We start from the raw sequence: 27,215 nt of genomic DNA, 5'->3' as shown, positions 1-27,215 counted from the left end.
ACAGATTTGAGGGATGGAGGTAGAGTATGAGAGAAAGTGGTAGGGAATGCATGGATGGTGTTGCGTTAAGGCGCTTAATTAAGAATCTGTTAGAATGTAGGGAATGTTTTGATTTATTGAATTCTAACGTAACATGAATGTTTAAAGCATAACCAAACCTCAACACACCTACTTCACCTAAGAGTGTTACTTAATAAATGACTCTCTAACAGGCAAAGCTGGCTATTTAGGCTTCACACGTTATCTTACCTTACCTAGAAATTTGAGAGTTTTGACCACTGAACCTTCCACCCATCCGGATAGGGTCCCTTACTTTTTACTTACTTACTTGCCTTACAGATCAATTGATCAATGGTCCTTTTTCAATCTGCATCAAAAGTTGACTACATCGTTTGCTTACATGCCAATTTCGAATACCAAATGCATTATTGTCTCATGTCAACTGCTTCCTTGCATTAATTCTTCCCTTGAACGCACCCTTGAAAACCTTATATGTGAATCAAAGGCAATTAACCAGTTCATTATGTAAAAGAGTACAAAAATCCGACATGACGTAGCCGTCAGGGCACTCCATATCTTCTAATGAACACAACAACGTAAAGGCACCAATATTGATTCAAAACTTAATATTCCAGTTATTAATAAATTTCGGAAAATTTGTTAAGTACTCTAGTAATGGATAATTGATCTACAAGTCCATTTGGCGATTTGCAGGTTGCGCTACAAGCAGTAAGACGTAAGATTCTATTTCATTAGTTGATGCGCTCATAGAAAATTAGTTCAAAATTTCATAATTTCCTGCTTTTGATTCTCTATTAACATGCAAAATTCAACAAGTAGCAGTAAAATACCCAAAATGACTTCATCATTTACATTCATTACTCCAAAAATTCCCGCTACAAGATTTTCATCTCCCAATTTAAACCTCTGTTGTTCGAACAACCGGAAAATGTATAAAATGAAAAACTCAAAACTTTATTTTAATTCTCTTTGGTCGAGAAACTCATATCAGCTCTTGAAACTCACCAGAAAAACAGAATATACAAGTGGATAGAAGAGAAAAAATCACGTCATAACATAGTCAGTTATGTGCGTATGTATGTTATTGTATTAATGGAAAATACATTTTCACGGATTTTTCTTCATCAAACGAATTACATTCATTACAGACATTCGAAAGAGGAAAAAATGAGCATTTCTCACATTTTTAAAATCAGAAGTAACATACACAATACTATAAAATAGAGTCTAATGTTGTGTTGGCGAGCGGACGTCTCTAGTTTCGAGTAAAATCCAATCTATCGCTCAGTAGATTTTGATTCGTCGGTGTCGCGCTTTTTTTTCTCTGATCTTTTGAGTTACAGACTCAAAATAATAATTTTGTCAAGTTATAAAGTCATTAAGCTAGTGACGAGGGAAAGTTTTGATGAATTAAAAGTGAATTTTTCCCTCAAAATTATGAAAAAATGAATGAAAAAATCTAAAAATTATTGAGGAAAATTATTGAAAAAATTGTGAAAAGAGTCAAAAAGGCAACAAGTCATGGCAACACAGGAAGATGGTCAGTTTTACTAAATAAATAATAACCTAAATTAGTGCCAAACAAAGAAAATTAAATGTTAAATGTGTCAAAATATATAAAAATTCCAGCATCGAGAATGTCTGAGGCGCCACCGACTCCATTACCATACAGAATCGCTCCAAAATTCATAGCGACATTTCCTACAGGTATTTTTTTTTCTCTTCTTTTCAATTCTAAAATTGAACTATTTTTAGTTTCGGACTCCTCATGAAACATAACGTATTATTTATTTTTTTCATCCTCTATACACAAAAAAAAAATCTGAAAGAAAATGAATCTATTTTGGTTTTTGTGCGAGAGGGGAGTGAGATAGAGATGGAGAGATAAAAAAAGAAGAAGAAATTACCGACGTTGTGTGGTTTGTGTTTACCGCGCTTATTCAATGATATTTACCTGATCTCTTACTCCTGCTCAATATTGAATAGCTTGTCTTGAATAGTACAAGATGGTTAATTGATTTTAAATCTGGCATTAGGAGTCGATTTCTCCGGTGGTGGTAGAACACGGTAAGATGCGGTATAGGTACACTACTGATAAGGTACAATGGTACTCCTGTTATGGCAAGATGGTACACCTATACCAAACCAACGATACACTCGTACCGTATCTTACCGTGTTCCACTACCATCGGAGAAATCGGCTCCGGCGTGTTTCTGGTGACAATTTAATTCGAAATTCGAATCCGACAAGATAACTCCCAAATAGTTCGATTTGGTTGATCAATCCTGAATCTGGCACCAGAGTGGCGTGACTCTGACTTGTTAAGGGATTCTATTTAAATCCGACACCATGCAGGGCAACTCAAAGCTGGTGCCAGATCGATTAACCGACGGTTAATATTAATAAGTCGTCGTGCCGGATCCGATTTAAATCTCACAAAATGCAAGAGACACAACGGCCTATAGCCGACTACTCCGGCGGTGTTACGGTAAAACACAGTTCAGCACTGATGTATCATTGGTACCGTAAAGATATACCACCTTGCCATTCCAGGTGTGTTTATTGTGTATTGTACTAGTGATGTAACCATACCATACCAATGATACACCATTGCACTTCTGGTACACAAGTTGGTTAATCGATTCAAAATTTGTCTTCAGCCTGACGTGACTCTGGGATGTTATGGTGCAATCCAGCAACATGTCAGTGTTACACCGACCTATTCCAAAATTTTGGATTGACTAAACAGTTTGTGCTTTTCGAGATTCCTTTGCCTGATTCGATTTAAATCTGACAACATGTCGATCTAGTGTCTGATTGTCCATCGACTACCCAAGTTGTGCTATTCAAGAACCGCCGTGCACAAGAAAAAATTGTCAATTTATTAATAATATCTTCATGTAATGAAGTATATCTCTCAGAGATTGACTAGATCATGAAAAATATTGTCCACATCATATGACAAAGACGCCTTACTAATTACACATCTTGACTTCTTTCATGCTTCTTTTGCTTTTCTTTTTTTTTCATGGGTGGATTTATTTTGAAGAAAAATAAAAAAAAAATAGTCGAGACATTAATTTGCTATAAATCTACCTACCATATGCTGATTCATCATCCCTATATACTATTAACATGAAAATGTAGTTCATCATTGAATTGATGCTGAAAAAATTAATCAAATTTGTTACGGTTTCTTTCCTTTTGATCGTCTACTTACTCTACACTTTTGGTACTTTGTGTGATGCAGAATAAATAAATAAAGATGAATGTGAGAATTAATTTATTAAGTGGGTTATTTCAGGTGCAGTGCGCTGCCGGCTTAATTAGTTAATTTTCTGTGCAAAAATTTTCATGAATTCAATTTTATAAATCCATTAAAATTCAAAATCAACAAAAACTGTTAAAATTTGAATTTTACAAAACCATTAAAAATCCAATCTTACAAAACCGATAAAATTCAAATTTTACAAAGCCGTTAAACTCAAATAACACAAAACCAAACTCTACAAAACTGTTAAAATTCAAATTTTACAATACAGTTAAAATTCAATTTCTACTAAGAAGTCAAAATTCAAATTCTACAAAACCGATAAAATTCAAATTTTACAAAATCGTTAAAATTCAAATTCTACAAAATTTTATATTTCAAATTCTACAAAACCGTTAAAATGCATTTCTTTATGTCAGTAACCAAATTGACTTTTACACCCAATTTACATTACAAACAGTCCTTCACATAAAGTATCAAAAGTAGATAGCTTGACGAATTACAATTTAAATTGCATATAAGCACTCCTCATACAAACAATTCGTACGAGCGGAAATAAGATGAGAAACGAGCGAGAAAATAAATAAATTTAATTAATTGATTTGCTACAAGCTCAAAATCTCGGCTCTATGTTGTTAACTGCTGCTTTTTGTGGCTAATTAGGTTTTTTATCTGTACAGAATACTAAATTAACATACATTTTTCTTACTTCATTTGCGGCTATTTTAATTTCTCTTTATTTACTTAGTACTCATTTATTTTCGTGATTTTTCGATCATCCACACTGCGTGTGTGCGTCTTTAGTTATCTATTCATCTTCACGTACCGTCTGTGATGTTAAACTCTGAATCATCAGCCCGTGAATGGCTTCAATGTAACTTGAGAAGTTAAAGGGAGTCGTTATGTTGTATTAGTTATGGTTGGGGAGTAGATTAGGAATGATGTCTGTTATGAAGGTGAATTAGCAGGGTATTCTACCTTTTCGGTAACAAGACATCGATTTCTCTCGGTATTAGGGGTGTACGGGTCGCTTCTTGAGGACACTCTAAGACATGCTCTAGTCAAATACTCTAATGTTGGTAATACTGGACTACTTAAACCTTAAAAACATCCTAGAACAGCACAAGTCAGTTAATCGATCCAAATTCCGGTACCTGACCGACTTGACTCTGGGATGGTGTCAGATTTTACTCGAATCCGGTACCAAGTCAGAGTCATGCCGGCCTAAAGCCTAACTTTTGGTCGATTAACCGATTTAGACGAAAAACTCGAGTCGATTCCATAATATTCAAGTCTACCTTGAGTATCCCTTAAAATCCAGACATCACAAGCCAAAACGCCCCCCAAAACTTACATATGAGCATGAATAATTACATATTATAAGAAAATTGCAAGAAAAATATTTTCGGAAAAACAAGCAGAAAAAGTTATTTTGTGCTAATTAAATCGCATGACATAAATTAATGATATATAAAGTAACTAACATCATACAATGTGATGGATCTAAGACAAAAATGAATTGTGTTTATGAAATTATGCTTATCATGTTTAAAAAGTTTAATTATATTTTGTGAAAGAAGCAATTTAATAGAAGCTGGGTTGTTTGGAGTAACTTTGTTGTTTGATTAAGCTAGATGTTGCTAGATTGGATAAGTTGGGAAGCTAGGATGGAAAGTTGTCGTGGGTTTAGTTAAATTTTTGAAGATTTAAACAAATTGTTCATGGCAGTCAAGTAACTGTCATGTTGCATCCAAGTGGCTGTAATGTTGCATTCAGGTGGCTATAATGTTGCATTCTGGTGGCTTTAACCCGTTAATTACGGAGTTTTTTTAGGACTTTGGAGTATATTTAATTGATAAATTATAGTAAATAAGTAAGGTTTATGAAGAAATTGGAGCGATTAAGTGTACCAATTTCGTATAATTAACAAAAATTTAGTGTAACATATATGTTACGCTAGTATTTGACCGACACTTTTTTCTCCTCCATAGAAAATTTTAATTCACCAATTTTGTCCCTTCCCTAGCATTCAAAGTGAAAAATGCATATATACTGTTATGTTTATGCCATTTACTGCTGTATTAGTTAGACTTTAACGTTTCATTAAGCATAGAAATATAAAATCCTGAAAAAAATTCACTGTCACATTGCACGTCATAATTCTTGAACTACGCATTGACGTGCTTTCAAACCTTAATTAACAAGTATTTTTTACTTTAGTTCATCACATGAAACATTATGAGAAGTCAACAAATCTTTTAAAATGGCTTAAATCAGCTTCCAAATTTTCTCCTCATATTTTTACACCAAAAAATTTCTTTCATTAAAAATTCCACAAAAAACTGATAATACATCTTGATTATATTTTTAAAACTTCTATTTAATAATAAATAGCTATCCATAAAAAAACTACAGCTTAAATCACAGCTGAACCACTTTAAATTATTAATTAATTATTTTCAAAACTTTTCACTAAAGAGTCTTCAAAATACTAGCGTAACATATATGTAACAGGCAAATTGTCGTCAAAATCCTGGCGTAACATATATGTTACATTTTATATCAAACAATAGTTAATATATTTAATAAAGGTTTTTAAAAGTTAACTTATTAAATTTGATAACATTTAATGATTAACTTTAATTATCTTTTGATTTTATGTTCAAAATATGGTCTGAAACTCGAAAATTTTGAGTTCAAAAATCACTCATTTTACGACTCAAAACTTAAACTTAATTAACTTCACTAATTTACATAATTGCAAATTGTAAGTTAGTAAATATGCAAGTTTAGTCATTAATGAATGATAACATTTGATAAAATAGCCAATTAAATCAATATTTAAAGAGAATTCAGAGAAAATATTAGCGTTACATATAAGTTACGCTAGTAAAGAACGGGTTAATGTTGCATTCAAGTGACTGCCATGTGACATTCAAGTAGCTGTCGTGTGGCATCCAAGTGACTGTCATGTGACATCCAAGTGACTGTTATGTGGCATCCAATTGGTTGTGATATGACATCCAAGTTTCTGCTACAAGTCTTCTAAGTGGCTGCCACATGACGTCCAAGATGCAATTTTCATATCAACTGCCATCATAATTGCCACCTGGATGTCATGGTGTCGCTTTATGTCTTTCATGAAAACCTTGAGTCAATCTGGAAGCTTTTCCTCAAAATTTTAAAATTTTCACCACTAAAATCACTTCCTTGCCACACAGCCCGACTCATTCCATCCCATAAATAATGAAATATTACGAATATCGTGCTTGTAAACAGTCTATCCATTATTTTCACTATAATATTCCAAAAAAGAGGTTCTTTTAAATTCATAGAATATGATATATGCTCATAAATATTTCAAAACATCACCTTCACTGTTAACTCAGCAGACTTAACTTTTACATTGCTTCGTTTACTTTGAATTTACATTTTTCCTTCCTTTACATCCGTTTTTTGTGTGCTTTCTTGGTATGTAGCTTGATAAAAAGGATTGATTGTGAGTCTGTGATTTATCTTTGTGTCCATGGAATTGATATTAGGGTTGGAAGTGCTGTAAATGCATCTAAAGCCTCGATCCATCAATCTCCATACTTAAGAATGGGAATTCGTGGGATTTTAATTAATAAACTCAGTCCCTTGCTAAGGAACAGCAATTTCCACATCTCAAAAAACTCCAACAAGCGCCATTTCTCAGCACATCCAACACGATTTATTGACTGTTATTTCAGTTTAGTCTCGAAATACACAAAAAAAAATAATAAATAAAGGAGTTTATCAAGGTCTTAATTTCTCTGTGGAATTTAGAATCAAAAATGCCACAAATGATTTATAACTGTTGAGGTATCTGACTCATCTCTGAATAATTTATATTCCCGTCTTACGTCTTTATGGCTCCAATACTTGACTTTTCTTTTATTTACGTGGATTTTCTTAAAGAACTAAGTTCGATGTTTATTGTGATTAGTTGATGTTTAAAGTCTGTTAATGTTATGGATTTGTCGGGGATTTTTTTGATTTGTTTGAGGTTAGATCTGACGAATTTTCAGTCATAAAGTTTGATGGAATAGCTCTCAAAGGGATTAAAATAGAACAAGTCGGTTAATCGATCCATAACTCGACTTCAGGTCGGCATTACATAATCAGATTTAAATCGAATTCGGCACCAAGTCAGAGGCATGCTGGTCTTCACGTACAGCAATTTGGAACGCATTTTGAAGGAATTTTTGAGAAAAACAGGGCAGATATTGCCAAAAATTACAGAAAACTCTTCGAAATCTCGCCATTGTCTTGCAGTTTAGGCCAATTTCCATCATATTTTCCTTACAAATTCATTAAAAACGCATTTAAAGTTGCTACAAGGTTAAGCCGGCGTGCCACTGACTTGGTGTCGAATTCAGTGACCCTAATCGACACCATACCAAAGTCATGTCACCCTGGTGCCGGATTTGGATCGATAGCCAACTTGTGCTGTTCGGTTGCGTTATTATAGTATTTTCATTGATTCAAGTCAAAGCATTTAAACTGATTTAAGCTGAATCCTGACACCTTGTCTAGTGCCATTTTTGTACTGCTAGAAATTGTGCCTCAAAGCTCAAATTCAGCACTCAAACAAACAATTCAAAAAGTTCCTAACCTCAAAAAAAAATCCATAAAAAAATGCGCCATTCCATAACATATGCAATCCCAACTCAACCATTCATGTCTCTTACATTTCATACATTTATGATAAATTTTAAAAATTTATTTTTCCACCCTAGTGCTTTACCTTTTTGCTCCTTTGTAAAGTGTCACAATGTATATATACATGGTGTGCATAAACATTTTATGAAGCTCAAAGTATATTTCTTTTCATTCATGCTTATATCAAGCAATTCTCTCAGAAGAACAAGAAAATAAAAATAAATATTTGAGTTATAAATTTGTAATTGCTATAACGACAACGTCTGATGATATAAGAAGGCAGGGGTGGAGGCAGACAAATTTAAAAGGAAGGAAAGGAAGAGGGGGTGTAATGGAATCAGTGACCTGAATGGTACAGTGTTAGACCTCCGTCCCAAAAACCCTGGGTTCAATCCTGATTTTCATGTCTAATTTCCGAAGCTCTTGTTCCATTTCCCCGTTTTAGTTCCGAAGTTCGCTTCGTGTGCTGGGTGCAGTTTTGAGGTCTTCCGACATTTACTAGTATTTTCTATTGTAGTATTGTGTTAATAACCATTTTCGGATCTAACTCAATCAGCACAAGTTTTTGATGGCAGTCAGGTGCTATGATGATGATGATGATGATGATGATGATGATGATTGGTTCCTATTGATCCACTGTGAATCGTAGGGCGTTAATAAAGCGATTGAACAAGTCCATGTGCTATGCTCCAGGTGCTATGCTAGCCTAAATTTCATCCAGACTGCAATTTTTTGGGCAATTACCAAGAAATTTGCCAGTTAGACATAGCGTCCATTTTGGTAACATGTATATTTTGGTCCCAATCGGGTAAGAAGGAAGAAGACCTTTACAAATCCAAAAGTAGAAGCAATGCAAAGATCTGTTAGCTGTACAGCAATGGTTATACTTAGCTGTGTAGCAGGACAGAGAAGGCTGACATCGCAAAACGAATTAAAGAGAACAGGGCTCGATGGGCTAGACATGATGTAAGAACGGCAAGCGGTAGGGTCAGTTTCAGGCAGCATCTGAGTGAGGTCTTGGATTTCAATCGATCCCCGAGTGGGCAAAAACACGTTTCATCTAGTTGATGACTAGTTCTAACGTATTATCGTCCTCTTTATCTGTATGGATCTGTATGGACATCGAATCTTTGATAGAATCCCGTGCCCCAAAAACACTTTTCCCCTCCCGACTCCTGTCTACTTCCCTGCTAACAAGATTCTATTTTGACAAAGAAATGTCACACAATCTCTCATGCTTCTCCATCCTCATCATCAAATCACTCTCAAATCATAATTTTTACTACTCAAAAAAAAATATCTCACAGCTAAGATGATAAAAACGACTGCGGCAGTAAAATATTTTGATATGTTGAGATGAAAATATAATAAGTCTAAAGATATATATATTTTGAGGAAAATATATAGTATCACATGGGGGGTAACTCCAAAAAAATAGAGAAGAGATTATTTCATAACTTATATACAATGTGATGGAAGAAGTAAGGTTAAATGCGACAGATAAAAGGAAAATATTTTTGTTATTTATTTGCAACCTTGAGGATTATTTTCTGTTATTCTTTGACTGTTTTTTTGCTTTGCTTTTTGATGATCAAAAGCCGTTTCCGGAACGAGATTATTATAAATCTTATTTTTGTTTGATATCAACAAAATGGAACAGAATTAAATTAGAAAATGGTAGGATTTTAAATTGTTGAATTTTTAAAGGGGAATTTTAGGGATATTTTGGATTTTTAATTAAATATTCAATTAAATTGTAAGAATCAGGGTCTACTTGGGAGGTTAGGAAGCAAATTAACAGTATACAAGCCCTACATAGTCGATTCTAGAGTCGGTTTCTGTGGTAAACCTAAGCTGAATTAAGGCATATTATAGAGATACATTAGAAGTCCGAACTCTATCTAGTCCAGTGGATATGTCTTCATAATGTCCATAATGAGTCCTTTCCACCCTGATCATAAAATTATTAATTTACTTCATTGACCGTTCAAGTAAATTGCAATCAATGGCCTCTCTCAAATGTTTTCTGAATCTGAATATATCACTGACTATCTCATTTCGATTTCTAATACCAAATGCAATACTATAGTTATCAACAGCTTTCTTTCATGACTTCTTCAGCAGTCCTAAATACAGGAGTGTACCTCAGCAATACTTAGAGATATAATCTAACATAGTGGTGAGCAACCTTTCATTTTTAGCGGCACAACTTGATGGTAAGCCTTGAACCACTAGTGTGTCACGGTCTACAAATTTCCCACCACTACTCCAGTCATTAAGGTGTAAAATTGCACTTAAAACAGTATTTTTTGAATATATCTCCATAAACTATACAAACTTGAGAGGCACAGCGTGGTGATCCGCTATAACAGTCACGCCTTGGTGTCTTAGCATACACATTCTGCTGTTCGGGAAAGTTTCATTGCAAAACATCATCTGCTTTAATTTTCAAATCTGTGCGGTTGAGTCCTTTCACCCATATCCCCTTTAAAAAAACAAACAATATTTGTGGTTAGAACAGCTCTATGGCAATAAAATATCCCAAAAATTTCATACATCCAAACCATTCTTTCACCATATTTCAACGTCATGTTAATAACCTATCACAATTTATCACATTCTTCATATTTCACATCCACAACCCGAAAAACGCAATGTAAAGCAGCAAAATGTATTCGATATTTTATGGAATTTGGTTATGCAAAATATTTATTTTATTCTTTTTATTTCCTCACAAAAATATTCCATGAATTTTCATCCCATACACCTTATCCTTATCGAATATTTCACTACCAATATTACCATCAAGTTATGTGTGATATTTCTCACGATTTATAGACAAACGAACATGTGTGATCTCACATATAAATGGCATTGAATATAACAAAGATTTGGAGGGGGTTGTTAGTGAATGATGTCTGAGGAAAGATTAGGGATTTGGGATTATTGAGGGTCTATTTTGATAGTTTCACGATTATGTACTCGAGTTGAATTACCAGAATGTCTTGTTTAATAACAGGACCTAAGGTCGACTAATGACAAATTTTATGGAACGCTCCTGAGAAAAGATTATTAAGTCAACCATAGAACTAGTTAACAACTAGACATTTTGTCATGGTGTCCACTAGAAGTAGATGTACCTTTGAGTACTGATCATTGTGCAAATCCTTAGCATATCTACCTTCACTCTATTCAATGAGTGAGGGATGAGCTTTCTGTGAAAATCGAACTCACGTCCTCATATAAAAGAAGATTCTAAATTTCTGGTATTTTGCTCAGCCATAAAAGCCATAGAGACCTTACTATTGCATTGACAGATGCGACTACATATTGCTCGATACTCCATATTCTAATCTAACCTGAGATCATCAGAACTTCGAGTCCATTTCCCGAATTTTATGGGAAAATGCCTTTTTACGCCAAACCTAAGTAGAACCCGAATTTTACCGCAGCTAGACCTTCACTGTACCATTAACAAGATAAAAATTTGCAGGAATTTCATGACCTGGTTTTTCGTTCCCGTCCCGAAATGTAAATTTGCAAAATATACCGATTGCCAATTTCAATCTAAGTCTCATTCTCGTCCTTTGTCCATTAAGTTATGTAGGACCGGGAAATCGTCAATGGGTTGTGATCCAAAGCAGCACATTGTAATTGTTAGGGCAGTTTTACGTTTCCGTGTTGCTGTCAAGATGTCAAGGTACTATAACAGTAATTTTACGGATGTTTCCGGCCATTTTAAATGGTGAATTATTAAATTTGTTGCCCTAGTAATTCGAGGGTTTTAACATCTGTTTCAAGTCAAAACCATTACAAATTGCATAATTTGGAGTGATTTAGAGCGATTTAGACCATCCAAACCCACTATCCGATACACATCATTTATATATGACCTACAAAAAAAAGCAAAATTCTTCAATATTGTCATGAAAATGAGCTTCTGTGTTTACCAATAGCCGTCAAAAAAGATTCGTTATTCCTCATTAAAATGTAAAAAATTATTTTTACCACTGTCTAAACGTGCGTGGCATTAGCAAAAACACATGTTTATTACAAAAATATACATTCTCATGCCCCCAAAAGTGAACAAAAAGGCAAAAAGAATTGTGAAAAAAAATTTCAAAGTCAGAAAAAGTAAAGAAAAAAATTATCTCATTTTACTGATCGTCATCAGCATGCTGAATATATATAATCTCAAAGAAAGATAGATGAATTGTGTATTAAATAATACACATGACCCACAACATTTTTTGATGATGAGATATTAAGAAAGTGAAACAAGATTTTTTTCTTCTATTTTTTTCTGTTCTGGCTATAAATAGAAGCGCCGCAATGCAGTTCAAAATGCGAGGAAATTAAACGTTTATGAGTGAATGAAAATATTTTAAGTAAATTGTTATTTTTTTTTCTACTTCTTGTTTGAAGGAAACAAGTGGGAAATTTTTTGTGTCTGTTGATTGTTTTCGGAACGCATTCTTCACCTTGATGACTTAAATAGAATTTTAGAGATTCCAACTTGAGAAAATATTCTATAAATCACGCGTGTGTCATTTGAAATGAAAAATTGTTTTATTAAGTTTGGGTTGTGTGGCAATTGACAGATGTACTGTTGGCTACTGAGTAAGTTCCACTATTTTAGAGAACCTTCGGGACCTTGAGAGACTCTATCGAGCCATGACAGACTCTACAGAGCCTTTACAGACTCTACAGAGCCATGACAGACTTTACAGAGCCTTTACAGACTCTACAGAGCCTTTACAGACTCTACAGAGCCTTTACAGACTCTACAGAGCCTTTACAGACTCTACAGAGCCATGACAGACTTTACAGAGCCTTTACAGACTCTACAGAGCCATGACAGACTTTACAGAGCCTTTACAGACTCTACAGAGCCTTTACAGACTCTACAGAGCCTTTACAGACTCTAAAGAGCCTTGACAGACTCTACAGAGCCTTTACAGACTCTACAGAGCCTTGACAGACTCTACAGAGCCTTGACAGACTCTACAGAGCCTTGACAGACTCTACAGAGCCTTGACAGACTCTACAGAGCCTTGACAGACTCTACAGAGCCTTGACAGACTCTACAGAGCCTTGACAGACTCTACAGAGCCTTTACAGACTCTACAGAGCCTTGACAGACTCTACAGAGCCTTGACAGACTCTACAGAGCCTTGACAGACTCCACAGAGCCTTTACAGACTCTACAGAGCCTTTAAAACTCAACAGAGCCTTCATAGGCTCCTTAGAGTATTCATGGAGTCCTCAGAGTCATGACTGGCTCCTTATAGTTTTAACGCAATCCTTGCAGACTTGGCAGACTCCTTAGTGCCTTGACAGACTCCTTAGTGCCTGGACAGACTCCTTAAATCCTGATTTGACTCATTATAGCCTCACAATCCACCTCAACTACTCAATCCTACTCAATGCTATTTAATCAAAACATTCACACCTTCACCGCACAACCTAATGACTCACAAAGTACTCGTCAGAAATACAAAATATTATTTTAAAGATTTAATAACATTATCAAGACATTGAAAAGGAAATTCAATTGGAATTGAAAGCTTTCCATAATATTTAATTCAATTAATAGAAACAAAAGGTTAAGCACATAGAGAACAATCCATACTTTTATAAAAATAGAAAAACTACAGCAATAAGCTTGTGGCAGAAATATGAAAATAGAGGCAAACATAAATCCATATAAGTGGAAGTAATACTTTATCGCCTTTGAACTTTATTTCTAATCATGACGTAAATTCAAATAGTTTTTTTTTCGTGCGTTCCTGACTTCTTCGTGTGTTGGAAAACCCAAAATATAAACAACATTCCTATCGCCAAACTCGCATGAATTTTTGTCGGATTTTCTACATCTTGTCAAGCTTCTTCTTTGCTTTTCATTCACAAAACAAGAAAATCAATTTTGAATTGTAGCTGTTGTTTCTGCCTTTTATTTCCCATTCCTTAACTGATAACGAATTCTTTAAGCTATATGGAAATGAAGAGGTTAAGAGGAAGTATGTAGCATGTTATGTATGAGGAAAATATCTTTTTATGTTTATATTTTTCTCATCTTAAGGAGAGAGAAAAATCATGTCTGGAAAATATCAATCTCTTGATTCTCACATAAGTACATGATTTTTATTTTTACGCAAATGTTCTTCAAAGCAGACATATCACAATGAAAATGGTAGAGAGCAATAAGAGATAGAGATATACTTATGAGTGGATAGGGGGAATGTTAGTTTGGAGGAGCTTGAATGAGAGCATTTTATTGATTTTGTGAAGTAACGTGGTTCAATAGCTACACTGATTTATTTCTGGAATAACGTATGCACTTGTGACTCTAACTTAGTAATCATCAGGTCATTCTAATTAAAAGTGCCTTTAGCCATTTAATAAGTATAATAACAAAGTCGCCAGAGCAGCTATAACTTGATTTTATGTATAATGTCCACTTGACCACCATGTTAACCACACCTCAGCGTGTGCTGATCAATTAGTACTTTTTCCGAAACGCACACGAATTCGACTCCACGACAATGTCATGTCATCTTATGGGTAAAATACTATTCTGTGTCGTGTGTCGTGTGTCGTGTGTCGTGGGTCGACTTTGAGCACATGCACCAGAAACCTATCCATTAGCAGTCTGATGACAATAACGTCGTAAAATGAGTTAAAATCTCATTTTAGCTGTAGATCAAGTTCTGAGTCAAGCTTTCAGTGAATCCTCAATCTTTAAACTGTCCTTCGTTACATTAGAAGTCATCGCTAATATCAAGACTATGAAATACAATACACTTACTAAATAATCCATACATTTTAGTATAGCAAGGTCTATTTTAGTCCTAAGCAGTTGTTCTCATACTTTCAAGCAGTATCTTTGCTGAATCTTTAGAGAAAATCGTGACTAAATTTCATGTCTTAGTGGTTGTTGTCCTTTTTGGGAAAGCTGGCTTTTCCTGACACACAAAGGGATGATTTATCCAATACTGATACGGTATAGTCTTCATTTTACCACACTAAATGCACCCTTACAATGTGTTTTTGACGTCTTTTACCATAGCAAACCCGGAGAAATTGGTGTCTAGTTTGTCGCGACATAGTGGTATGCTATGTTGCATAGTATAAGACACACTGATCTAAATAGTCCAGACATGACTCAATCCAGAATTTTGATAGTGCAAAATAAATTTTCTCTACAAATTTTCCATCCAATCATCAATCCCCCTATGCTTATTAAGCATCCCATATTCAATATTTTTTATGATTTCATATAAAGATAATAATAAATGCGTTCAATATCACTTCGATATTGTGTCTTTGATGTCTAAGTTTTCCTCTCTTAAAAGGTTTACTTTTCGCAATGGTGTCTGGTCTTTATGAATGATGTGTCTTTATAGAACATGATGATCTACCATATCAATATTCAATTTAAATGCAATGATTGTGTAAATGTAATGCATAAAATCCATAAATAAATTTATGAACTGTAAATTATGAACTGTGCAAAAAAAAAACAAAAAAAGGAGGTCACATGAAATGCAATTCCATAAGTTTTATGTATCGTTGAAATAGCTTTTAACTGTGAGCAATAAATCTCATTCACAATGTATATAAAGTTGAAAATTACCTTTTTATACTCACTTGCAATCTTGCTATGCAGCAACAACAGAAACGTGCTGGATGAAAAAAAGGGAAAATAATTTTCTATGTAACTTGAAAATTTATTTTCTTAATAAAATGAAAATTAATTTTCATTTCCGGATATTTGCCACAATAGTGCAATTTTAGAAGCTGTTAATTACAAATTGAAAGCCGCAAATTATTTTCCCGAGTGGCACAATGTGTATGGTAGGCAGCGACATTGTCAGTAGCAGTTAGGTGCCTTGCTGGTCAAGTAGGAACGGTGCTTGGTTCAAATTTGATATGGTAAACTGAAAGTCGTGAGTTCAAATCCCAGTCATAACCTAATTTGTTCTTTTTCGGAAGTTTAGATACTTTAGACTGCTTCATGTACAAGATCAAGTCATAATTGGGTCTCTGGGCAATGTTGGATTAGGAACGGCTCATGAATTTGAGTTTGACCATCCTGAATCCCCGTCACTGTCACTAGAAGAACATCGCTGTATTAACAGAAATACGTGAATCTGCACTGCCGGCACGTTGACGGCCAATGTGAGTCATTTCTACGGCAATTAATGCGGTTCCTTCCCAAGTTGACAAAAATACGTTAGAATTAGTCATCAACTGGACATAAACTTGCCATCAACTAAGTTATAACTTAAAACATTTTTTTGTCCACTCAAGCTTACTTGTTATCGCTCGGGTTTCTACACATTGACCTCACATGATGCCATAAAGTTTAAGTCGAAAATTAAAAAGTGATTTATGGCTTCTCATTGTTCCTTTGGAAAGCAAAAAGTTTCTCTCTGCCGTTTATCGTTAAGATTATTTCCGATAAGAAGAGCTCTTTTAAGTCCGCCATTGTTACTGACATTTTATGGTTTCTATGGAACGAGGCTTCTTTTGTGGATTGTTTACATGCTGGAGGAAATGCTTAAGGCTTTTGTTTATTTTGGCAACATTAGATTAAAGTCAGATGACTGGGAAATTTCTTGTCATTATTTCTTTGGGGGAGATTGGATTTGGTGTGAAAAAAAGCGAGGTAGATTGAATTTTGTGGGCGATATCGATTAATTTTAATGAATCTGTGGCTGCAGATTATAAACAAATTATTGAGGAATTTTGTTGATATTGAACACAATTTGAATATTTTGGTCTTTTACCACATCCATTAAGAAAATAGATTCTTGAGTAGCTGTTCCCATCACTTCATATTGAATGTCACATAGCTAAGGACACTATCCCGCATGGCACAGTGCAGCGAACAGTGCCGCCAGGTCAATTTCGAATATTATACCCAAATCGACACAAAGCTCCATATGGCAATCAATTGGAAATCACAGTCCAAAAACCAGAATTCACAGTGTTAGTCGGGTTCATTCCACTTCCTGCACTTAAATAAAGTTGAATCTGAAGTATCAAGCCATTTGTAGATGAGTCTGACAATGCGGGTGTAAGAACTATGTAGCAATCTAGTTAGAGGTTGCATCGGAAAGGTGCAGCCCTCTTTATGTGGAAGTGTAAGCTCGAGATCAGTGATTTGTCCAATTCTATTCTAGATACCCAAAAATCCAATTTGTCATTATTTGATTCATGAATACCCAATCTGAAATTAAACATCCATCCTCTACTGTTCTTCTCTATGCTCATCATAAATTCTAATTACATTCAAAAATCATCAACTAAACATCAAAAATGCCCCATCCTAATTTATGAAAAAAGTCCTCCCACTTCTCAAATACAGAAAGTATCCCTTAATTACAAGCGAGACACATCAAATAAATTATTCAAACGATGATAAATCTGAACTAAAACAAGCAAAAAAAAAACGAGTGAGACTAAAAATCAACATCAGTGCCATCATTTTACTAATTATAAAAAAAAGGAAAGGAAAATAAACGATTTCGATATTATTTTTAGTTCTTTTTTTTTGTGTCATATCTATTTCTGTATCATCACAATGATGGATGATTTTTAAATTAGATTCGCCGACTCTCTCTCTCTCTATTTCATCCGTCACCTGATATCCACATCCGAATAGTTTCAGATTTAAATCTTTCTATCTAATTTTTACATTATTTATTGTTGTTGTTAAAACGTTTTTGCAAGTTTTTTTTGTGTGTGCTGATATTTTGACTTTTTTTGATGTCTGTGCCTCTGTTCTGGTTTGGGGGATTGTTAAGGAATTATGTAACGGTTATGTAAACTGGGTTTTCTGGGTGACGCTGTAGGGGGGAGGGGTTTGGAACTGGTTTATAATCATAATACAGAGTATAAAGCATAACAGTGCCTACTTGGGTAGGATAGTGGGTAGTTAGGGTTTCCGATGCATGGGACCAGAATTGCAAACCAAGCACCTGTGACTGGCAAAAACCGTACAATTTCTTAATAATGTTTATGGTTATTCTTTCCAAAACCATACAAATTATTTATAAATTGTACGGTTTTCTGCCTGTGACAGGTGCTGTTTTGTAACTCTGACTGGAATCCTTTGGTAACGCTTAAGAGGATGTTTTACAATTTTAAATTGACTACAAAGCATTATAATGGAGGAAGCATGTAAGGGTTCCTGATAAATGGGACTCCCGGGCAGTGCATGGTCCATGATTGGGAAGTCGTTAAGGTTGAGGGAAGGCTAAGGATTCCTGACTTCCCGGGTAGTCTTGTAATTGCGTTATGGTTGGAGGGAATGGATAAAGGCTCCATATTTATAGGATATCCGAATTAGTCTCGATCTCGGTCATCAAAATTTGTCTAGCGGATCCAAAATCACAATTTTCATCATGTTACCTAACTTACGAACATTCCCCACTAAATGTGAGAGTTTAAATTATTTGCCGTATACATTTTACCATTGACATCTGGTCATGTCATGTCATTAACATTAACATTTAAACCCATTTTCTAATTTTTTTTTAAACAGACAGCCATTCGATCTAACAATAACATGTATTTTGTAACTGATTTGGGCAGATTCTAATTATCCTCAGGTCCCATACTCTATATTTTTTGATAATGATTGGACTAATATTAAAATAAGGCATAACAACTAATGTTATTTGATATCTCTATAATGAACATATTATGAAATCTATGCTTTTGTTTTCATGTCTGCCTCTCTCTCTATTCCTCATCAAATAATAATTACATGAATATATCCATGTATGATTTTTTTTTTTGTATCCAATATTGTTTTATCTACTTACCATACATGTCTATCGTCTGCTGTATTGATAATTAACTAAAATTCAGTGATGGGTAACCTATGTGCCGCGGTGCAATAGTGTGTCTTATACTGTGTACACTAATTTGCGTGCCGCGGTCCACTAGTGAGGCGTATATCATGTGCGATAACCTGTGTGCCGCGACACTAGTGTGCCGTACACCGTGTAACCTGTGTTCCGCGGCACACTAGTATGTCGTGTGTCATGTGCGGTAACCTGCGTGCCAAGGCACACTAGTGTGGCGTATACCGTGTAACCTGTGTTCCGCGGCACACTAGTATGTCGTGTGTCATGTGCGGTAACCTGCGTGCCAAGGCACACTAGTGTGGCGTATACCGTGTGCCGTAACCCAGCGTAAACGGATCGAGAATTCGTTTTAGCATTCAAGAATTCGTTTTAGCACTTATGTTTGAAATTTAGAAAACCGTTAAAAATTATTACAAAAATATAACTTTTTCTTGAATTTAAAAAATAAATTTTAAATTTTACTGTTAATTAGTTGATAATTTGCAGTATTTTATACTATATACATGGTTAATTCAGTAAATATCAATTGATATTAGCAATAAAAATTACGTGTTTTTACCGTTAAATTTTTATTCAAATTTTTGGTGCTAAAAACCTTACAAATTCTTGCAAAACCGTACAAAATAAACGGTCAGTTTTTCTATTCGTTTACGCTGGGCCGTAACATGTGTACCACGGCACACTAGTGTGCTGTATGCCATGTGCAATTTCGGTCATGTCTTAAAACCATGATGTGCCGCAAAAAATAAAAGGTTGCTCACCACTGAACTAAATTATTCAAAATTCATCATTCCTACAAATTAGACTAACTGTATGATTTCCAATTTTTCCAGGTGTTTGGTCCGAACAAAATCACTCACAGGAGTTAATACAGAAGAAATTAGACTCACCACCGCCACCACCTGTATGGTCACCAAAATCAGCACCACCATCACCAATAGCTGATCGAAAATTTCGTCCTGTACCATTTGAATCTCCAACACTACAGCGTAAAAAGCTATCAACCAAAGACTGTCCATCGCCACCGCCCTGGACAGATCCCGACTATAAAGATAAGCCATACCAAGGATCCATCATAAAGAGCAGTAGTCTTAACACAATCTCATCAACACCGCGCATTCAACAACAAAATCACGTCATTTTTAGGAAGCCAAAAGGTAATAAAACGAAGCAAAATTTGACATTTATCGCATTCATCCCATCTGTGCCTTGAATTCATTCATTTGAGATTTTTTTTCACAATTTTACTTCCACCCACAAATGAATGAAAAGGCATCTATCTCAATTAATCTTTTTCACACATTTTATGTTCTTGTTTTTCTTCAACGCTGTGCGTTTTACTTCCATTACATGCATGCTTTATATAGCTGATCAATTTAATGAGAAATTTGACAAAGGCACACAAAACACATCACCGAAAGATAAATTGATATCATTCAAAACGACGCCTTTAAAATCTAGTAAATCAAATGAATTAGGTAAGAAGACATAACATATGATAATGGCAACAGCAAACGATGATGCTGATGATGATGTGATTGTTTACAAATTATTTCTCTTTTTTTACAGTCTATTCTATTAAGCAAAGAGATAGTGAAGTCAAAGACAGTGACATCAATAATAATAATAAGAGAAATAATACTAACGAATCAACAATCTCAACTGTTACGACCACAACAAAGAAGATGACAACACAGCAACAGAATTCACCAAAGAAAATTGATGGCGTTGGTCCGACGACGTCAGAAGGAATGCCGCTGTCGCTTCGATCGGTAAAATTAGTCAATGATATATTTATGTAGATAGACAGAGTTGGGAAATTGAGATTTTTGATGTTTTGTGGGTCCAGATATGCTTTCTCGCTATCGAGATCGGGATTGCAATTTCCAGGGATATCCCGACCCCGAAAATTTTTCTGGACCGGGATTCTGAGAAAGCATAGGTCTAGACAAGAGACTTGTTACTTGGTACACTCTGTACTATGAAACATAAACTCCCAGACTTCGTCATGTACTTGATTTAAGCTAGTGTTTCTCAAACTATGCTCAGCAACACTCTATGTAGTGCGTCATCGCCAATATCATCCAGTGTGTAGCGAAATGTATGGTCAAAATTTGAAATGGATATTTGGTTTACTATGCCGTGCACAGCTACACACTTAAATCTCTGATATTGTGTAGATGATCGTTTTAAGTACATCACTTTTGCTTCACATCACCCTCTAAATTGCGGATTGAATAACACTAACTTAAACAGTCATGTCAATTGTGTGACTTGACCTACAATACGTAGTGTATGGCATACCAGGTCATATTAAGTGTGTAACTTGCCAGATTATATCTAGTGCGTGACTTGATAGATTACTCACTACCTAATGTGTTTCGTACTCTAAAAGACCAAGACACCGCTTTTAGGTACACTAGTGGTCTTTCTGTAATATGAAAGCATACTCATTGCCTGTTAGGGTTAGTGTGTGATCTATCAAATCATTCCTAGTGTCTGACCTGCCAAGTTAAGCCTAGTTTTTGGCCTTCCAAGAATTCATATTGTGAGACCTTCAAGTCATACCAAGTGTGTGAACTACTGGGTTATACTTCGTGTGTATACTTCCAGATAGTACCTTCTGCGTGACCTGTCAGATAGTACCTAGCTAATGATCTGCCAGATTAAAGCTAGTGTGCGGCTTGTCAGGTCATAACTGGTGTGCTATCTTCAAGATAGATTCTTAAGGTATCCCCGGTGAAATAAATTTACTGGATGGAATGAGCTCTCTCCTGTATAATAGTATGCACAGTAGAGCATTAACTTGAGTTTAACTAGATGCGACTCTATTTGACATTTTCTCGATATTCATATTTAAGCTCAAAAAGCCTCAAATTCACCAACTCTGTCCTCACAACCACCACCTCATAAATTTTGACTATAAATACGATTTGTCTAAATGATCAATTAATCAATCAATATTTAATTAACTATTGTGCAGGAAGTAACAGACATGAGCCGTGACCAATGGTATAAGAAGATGTACAACACAATTCACAAAGCCAAAGATGACGGTAAATGGACAAAATAAATCTCATATAGTTGTTGATTAACAAATCACACACAAAATTTGATTAATAATCCACTGTTTTGATCTTCTTTGTTTTTTTATCTGTCAATTCCTTCTTCTTTTTTTATTGTAGATAATTATGTGACTGTCAAATATAAAACAAGACGAGGTACATGCAAAAATCTTTTATAATACACCAAATTCACACATTCTCGCTTGATATATCTCATTAAAAATTTTAAAATCGCAAGTCTTAATTAATCGTGTGATGAATGCATTTTTCGCATTATTTATTTGCACATTTTTATTATACAACTTCTTTTTTTTGGGGGCAGTGAAGTAGAAATAATGATGAAAAAAAATGTATTCACTCACTTTATAATGCAATTATTAATCATAAAATGGTAGTTAAAATTTTGAAAAATTTGTTCAGGCACTTCAGGGACGTATTGCAGGGTGGAGATTGCTTAGAGGTCAACCTGCCTCCTCTCGATACCCAGCCTTCTTCTCCATTCTCCTTGGAGTTGACTTTTCTTCAATTTATTTGTTTTTTTCATGAAAAAATCTTAAAATCCCCCATTATATTATATCCATTTAGAGTAATCATTTCAATCCCGGGACAAAATCTCAATCCCGGAATTACAGGACCGGAAAAACCACCGGGACTTCGGGATCCCGGGATACGGATTGAAATTGTTAATTAGAAGATTAGAGGGGCTCAACCCACCCCCTTTCCCCCATCCTATGGAATAAAATCTTTCAGTTTGCGATCCATATGAGTGGGAGGTTATAGGGGTTAGGCGAGTTAGACAAATAACAAAATGAGGGTTAGAAGGGTCAACCAAACCCTTTTCCTCCTCATTTGAAAAAAAATTCTTCAATTTGCTTGGTTTTTTCATGAAAAAAATTCCAAAAACACTCTAAATATTTGTGATTTACTTATATGGGGGGTTAGAGGGGTTAGGAGGTATTCGATGTATAATAAAATGAGAGTTAGAGGGGTCGACCAACCCCTTTCCTACTCTTTTGGAAAGAAATTCTTCAATTTGTTAGAGTTTTTCATGAAAAATCACAAAATACTCACTAAATATATGTGATCCCTATAGGGATTGGTTAGAGGGGTTAAGGGTGATAGATGTGGGTTAGAAGGGTCAATAAACCTCTATTACGTAAGGAAAAATCTTCAATTTGCGTGAGTTTTTCATAAAATAATCCCAAAATCCCTCCAAAATTAAGCCCTTGGGGCAACACTCCATGGCACTCCCTAACTACATCCCTTCGACACTATAAACTTTATAGTAGCAAACTCTTTTTCGTTTCAATGAATGTAGAATGTTTATTACTACTCAGTTATAATGTATCTTAAAACATTTTTAATACAAAGTGTTTTGTATTTTATGTCATAAATAATTTTAATGATCTCTCTCAAAAGCATTTGAAAGTTATTGGATTTTTTTATGTGGTCATGTGATTGAATGACTCGGGGAGATTTTTAAAAGCCATTGACATAAAATTAATTGAATTTTTCCTGACTGTTTGAATTGTTGGATGGGATTTTTGTGTTACTATGGATATTTTCGAAATGATAAACCTATGATACCTTCTTACTTACTTACTTACTTCGCGGTCGTTAAGATCAAGTGTGATCCATGGCCTATCGCAAGATACCTTCTGGATTGTGGGATATTGACCAAGTTGTAGATTAACCTGTTATGATGTATTAGTAGAATGGAATCTAGGGGAATGAGTAAAATGTAGATGAATCTATCCATACGGAGAGCAAGAGCTCTGTGATTGAAAGGTTAGACAACAGGTTGAATATCTGCAACCACCTCTTTTGTAAGAACGTGGGGTACAATTCCTGCCTGAGTCCGACTTTTCTAATATTACGAAAGGTGTTGCAGATATGCAAGCATTCGTATAATGCTCATGACAATTAAGGTATCTGTAATCAATTAGTTAGGTTAGCAGACTATTTATACGAAAAGACGTAGGTTTGATTCTTACTAAAGGTCAACCTCCAAGTATTTAATTAGAGTTCTGTCAATCTGAGAAGGTACCATTCAATGCTAACGACAGTACATTTTCCATTGGGTAAATATTCATTAGAACTAGATATTTACTGGGCATTAACTACAAAAGTTCTAACCTAAAATAGCAACAACTTGGTTAATCGATCCAAACTCCAGAACTAGTTCATAGTTACTTTAAGAGACGCACTTTTGATCACTCTACCCCAGTGGTGGGACAACCTTGTTTTTGACACGACACATCTTGCACACTGCAATTTCGATTCGTGACATTCACGGTGCCGTTGCACACAAGTTACCCACCACTGCTCTATGACTAAATCAACTGTGACTAAACCAACCACAAAATAACAATAGATTCCCCCCAAATAGCAACAATATCCTTCAAAAAACAATTGTCTGTGTTATGACTAAGCAATCCCACCCACCTGTCAATAATTGTACAAATTCTACACGGTCAATGAATGTAAATTTAGTTGTTCGGTGCCTTTCAATAATAGAAAAAAAAGTGCTAATAGTCTATAAATATTGAATTTTTAAATACAAATTGTCTAAATATGTAAATTTATTAATTAAAAGAGCTTTTTAAGATTCATCAAAATAAATCAAACTTTAATTAATTTGTTTTTGCGACACAGGAATTCCATATAAATCCAATGGATATGCTTCCGAGCCGGATGTAAATTACGATTCAGACTATATAATTAAATATAGTAGCGGTGCAAGTTCCGACAGGCAAAGAACAATATCAATAGGTAACCAAAGTGAAGATAGGTGAGTGCAATTCAATTGTCTACCTGCATGAATAGTCATAAATGCATTTATTTATTCTAGATATGGTTCCATGGAGCAGCCTGTCAAGCCAAACATTGGACAATATAAATTACAACCAGGTCGAATTGAAAATTATACGCCAGGAAAGTCATCAGTTTCAGACAAAGAGGCTAAACAGGTGAATGACTTTAATTATTTTGTTGTCTCAAATCTTCTTACTTCCGATTGCATTCAATTCAGTTACAAAAGTTCTTCTTTATATTACATTTCATAATATATCGATTGTTTTTGCTAGTCTGTAGAGTCATGATATACATTTTGGAATATAAATTGATTGGTGATGAATATCCAGATTCTTTCAAAATTTCACATTTCACTGATTCTCATACACACTATTGTAAATATAATTTTTCATGCAAAATATATATATCAAGTTTGAAAATTTAATCGATCAATCAATCAACTGCTTAATATTCCTAAAAACTCTATATCGAATTTTAATTTTTTTTTTTTTTTGATAATAAGTCATAAATCATTAAACTTTTTTATTTCTGTCATTTCCATAAAAATTCTACTTTTTCTCTAGTTTTTTATATGTTTAATAAATATACACAAAAATCAAAATTCACTAGAATCAGAGATGTTAAGGGAGTGGATAAGTAGTTTTACTTAAAAGTTTGTAGTATGTGGAGAGGATATCTGTGTACTTTTGAAGAATGTGCTTAGGGGCCGTTCACTTATTACGTTACGCAAAAAAACGAATTTCTAGACCCCCCCTCCCCCCCTCGTTACAAAATGTCGTTACAAAAAAAATTTTTTGGTTGAGGCTGTTACAAAATCCTAGACCCCCCCTCCCCCCTAAAAAGCGAACGTAATAAGTGAACGGCCCCTTATAAAAGCTTCAGGGATTAATTGTTTAATATACACACTGTACTCGAGTGACATAAATGTAAAATAATCAATTATTGCTCTGTCAAGGACAGATCTGTGTCCCAGTGTGACAGCTTGGGACACCAATGAGAAAAGGTCTGAATCGATGCCTTTATGGCTCTGTGATTTTTAGATTTACTAATGGAAGTAGCCATCATATGAAATCCATATGACTGGTGAAATCTATTACGAAGCTCCAATAAAATCGAGGCAGGGCTTTATTCATTTGAGTTGTTTGGAGACTTTCACCACTCTTAGTGCATATCCTCAGAGTGTGACAATAGTAATTAGGGCAAACTTTATAGTATGTCTAGCAGCTTACCCCTGAAATGAGCTTCTTGAGTAGTGTAGTTCAACTTACATATTTTTTCTTTATTTTAATCATAGTTATGTATTCTATGCACTGTATGCTAGTGTATGACAAGTTAGCTCTAAATAAGAAACATTCTAGTGCCAACTATGTCTTTGAAGAGCTTTATACTCTGATGGCATGTTAGAAGTGACCATCTAGAGGCTTCGTTGAACTATAAAGAGTTTCTAGTATACCAACCTAGTCAATCAAGATGCTCAAGATAGTTACTTACTAGTGTTTTACTTCACTAGTTAAAGGTCAAGTCATTCTTAGAACTAGAATATAAGAACACGTACATACAACTAGTCAAACAGAAACTCATCCATTCTAAAATTCAGAAATTCTTATAGATCATATTTGTGGATATTAGTTAGATCATGAATAGTCTATCAAATTGCTTACTTATTTTGCTGATCGTTCAGATCAGTTGAGATTCATATGCTCCACCAGATGTAGTCAAAATCTGGATAGCTTAAAATAGTCCTAAAATGACCCAAAACTGCAAACTCCAACTTAGCAACTCTGATTCCTAAAAAAAATTAGTTAAATTAAATAATATTAAAATTCACATGAGATAAAGATACTAATCAACATAATTTATCACTATTATCAATATTTATTTTAGTGGTGGGATGATATAATGGAAATTTTCGATGGGGTAAAACGTTATTTCTTATTATTATTTCCCCTTTATTATCATTTTCTAACATAAAAACCAGCTTTTAGTTCCATAACTGCATTTGTTAATAATTCCTTTAATTCCACACAAAACTCAATTACTCGCAATTTTTTTAGTGACTTTAGTTGCACAGAACAGCACAAAAAGTAGCCAAAAACCGCACCCCAAGAGCACTTTCACTATGACTTGATATACATAAAATACTAACATTATGCTTATTACTTTTTTATCTTTAAAACCAATTTTTTTGGTACAAAACCCCTTTTCGATAATCTACTAACCATCAACAAACTATGAACTATGTGAACCGCATCCATCTATCTATAAAATTGTATGAAATAATCTCCGCAAACCGACATTCTTCATTTACACTTCGCACTTGATGTCTGCTCATATTGTAACACGTAACAATCACGCATTCAGTGGCTTGATGAGCATTCCACGAAATCATTATGTGGTATTAAGTTAGCGAAAGAAGTTGAGAAATTTGTAAGTCAATTAATGTTCAGTACATAAAAAAATCAAATTTTATTTCCCAATCC

The 27,215-nt window shown here is 34.6% G+C and overlaps 1 protein-coding gene across 5 annotated transcripts in view; it reads left to right on the top strand.

The window, feature by feature from the left end:
* Positions 1-27,107, top strand: part of CAP (Cbl-associated protein) — a 103,059-nt gene extending 75,952 nt beyond the window's left edge. For 3 of the 5 annotated variants that reach the window (XM_070642266.1, XM_070642265.1, XM_070642264.1), the window contains exons 4-11: positions 19,690-20,013; positions 20,224-20,334; positions 20,426-20,628; positions 21,840-21,912; positions 22,042-22,077; positions 24,577-24,712; positions 24,773-24,890; positions 26,620-27,107. In XM_070642266.1, the coding sequence (XP_070498367.1) occupies positions 19,690-20,013; positions 20,224-20,334; positions 20,426-20,628; positions 21,840-21,912; positions 22,042-22,077; positions 24,577-24,712; positions 24,773-24,890; positions 26,620-26,706 (1,088 nt within the window). In that variant the 3' untranslated portion in view covers positions 26,707-27,107. The remainder of the gene's footprint in view (positions 1-19,689; positions 20,014-20,223; positions 20,335-20,425; positions 20,629-21,839; positions 21,913-22,041; positions 22,078-24,576; positions 24,713-24,772; positions 24,891-26,619) is intronic. The other 2 variants (XM_070642262.1, XM_070642263.1) reach the window with 1 other exon arrangement.
* Positions 27,108-27,215: the final 108 nt, after the last annotated feature.

This window comes from Chironomus tepperi, unplaced genomic scaffold (assembly GCF_022539635.2).
Source record: "Chironomus tepperi strain 1889 unplaced genomic scaffold, CSIRO-AGI_Ctep_v1 contig_284, whole genome shotgun sequence".
NCBI classification, from domain to species: Eukaryota; Metazoa; Arthropoda; class Insecta; order Diptera; family Chironomidae; genus Chironomus; species Chironomus tepperi.
The sequence above is the reverse complement of the archived record's forward strand: the minus strand, read 5'-3'. Positions and strand labels throughout refer to the sequence as shown.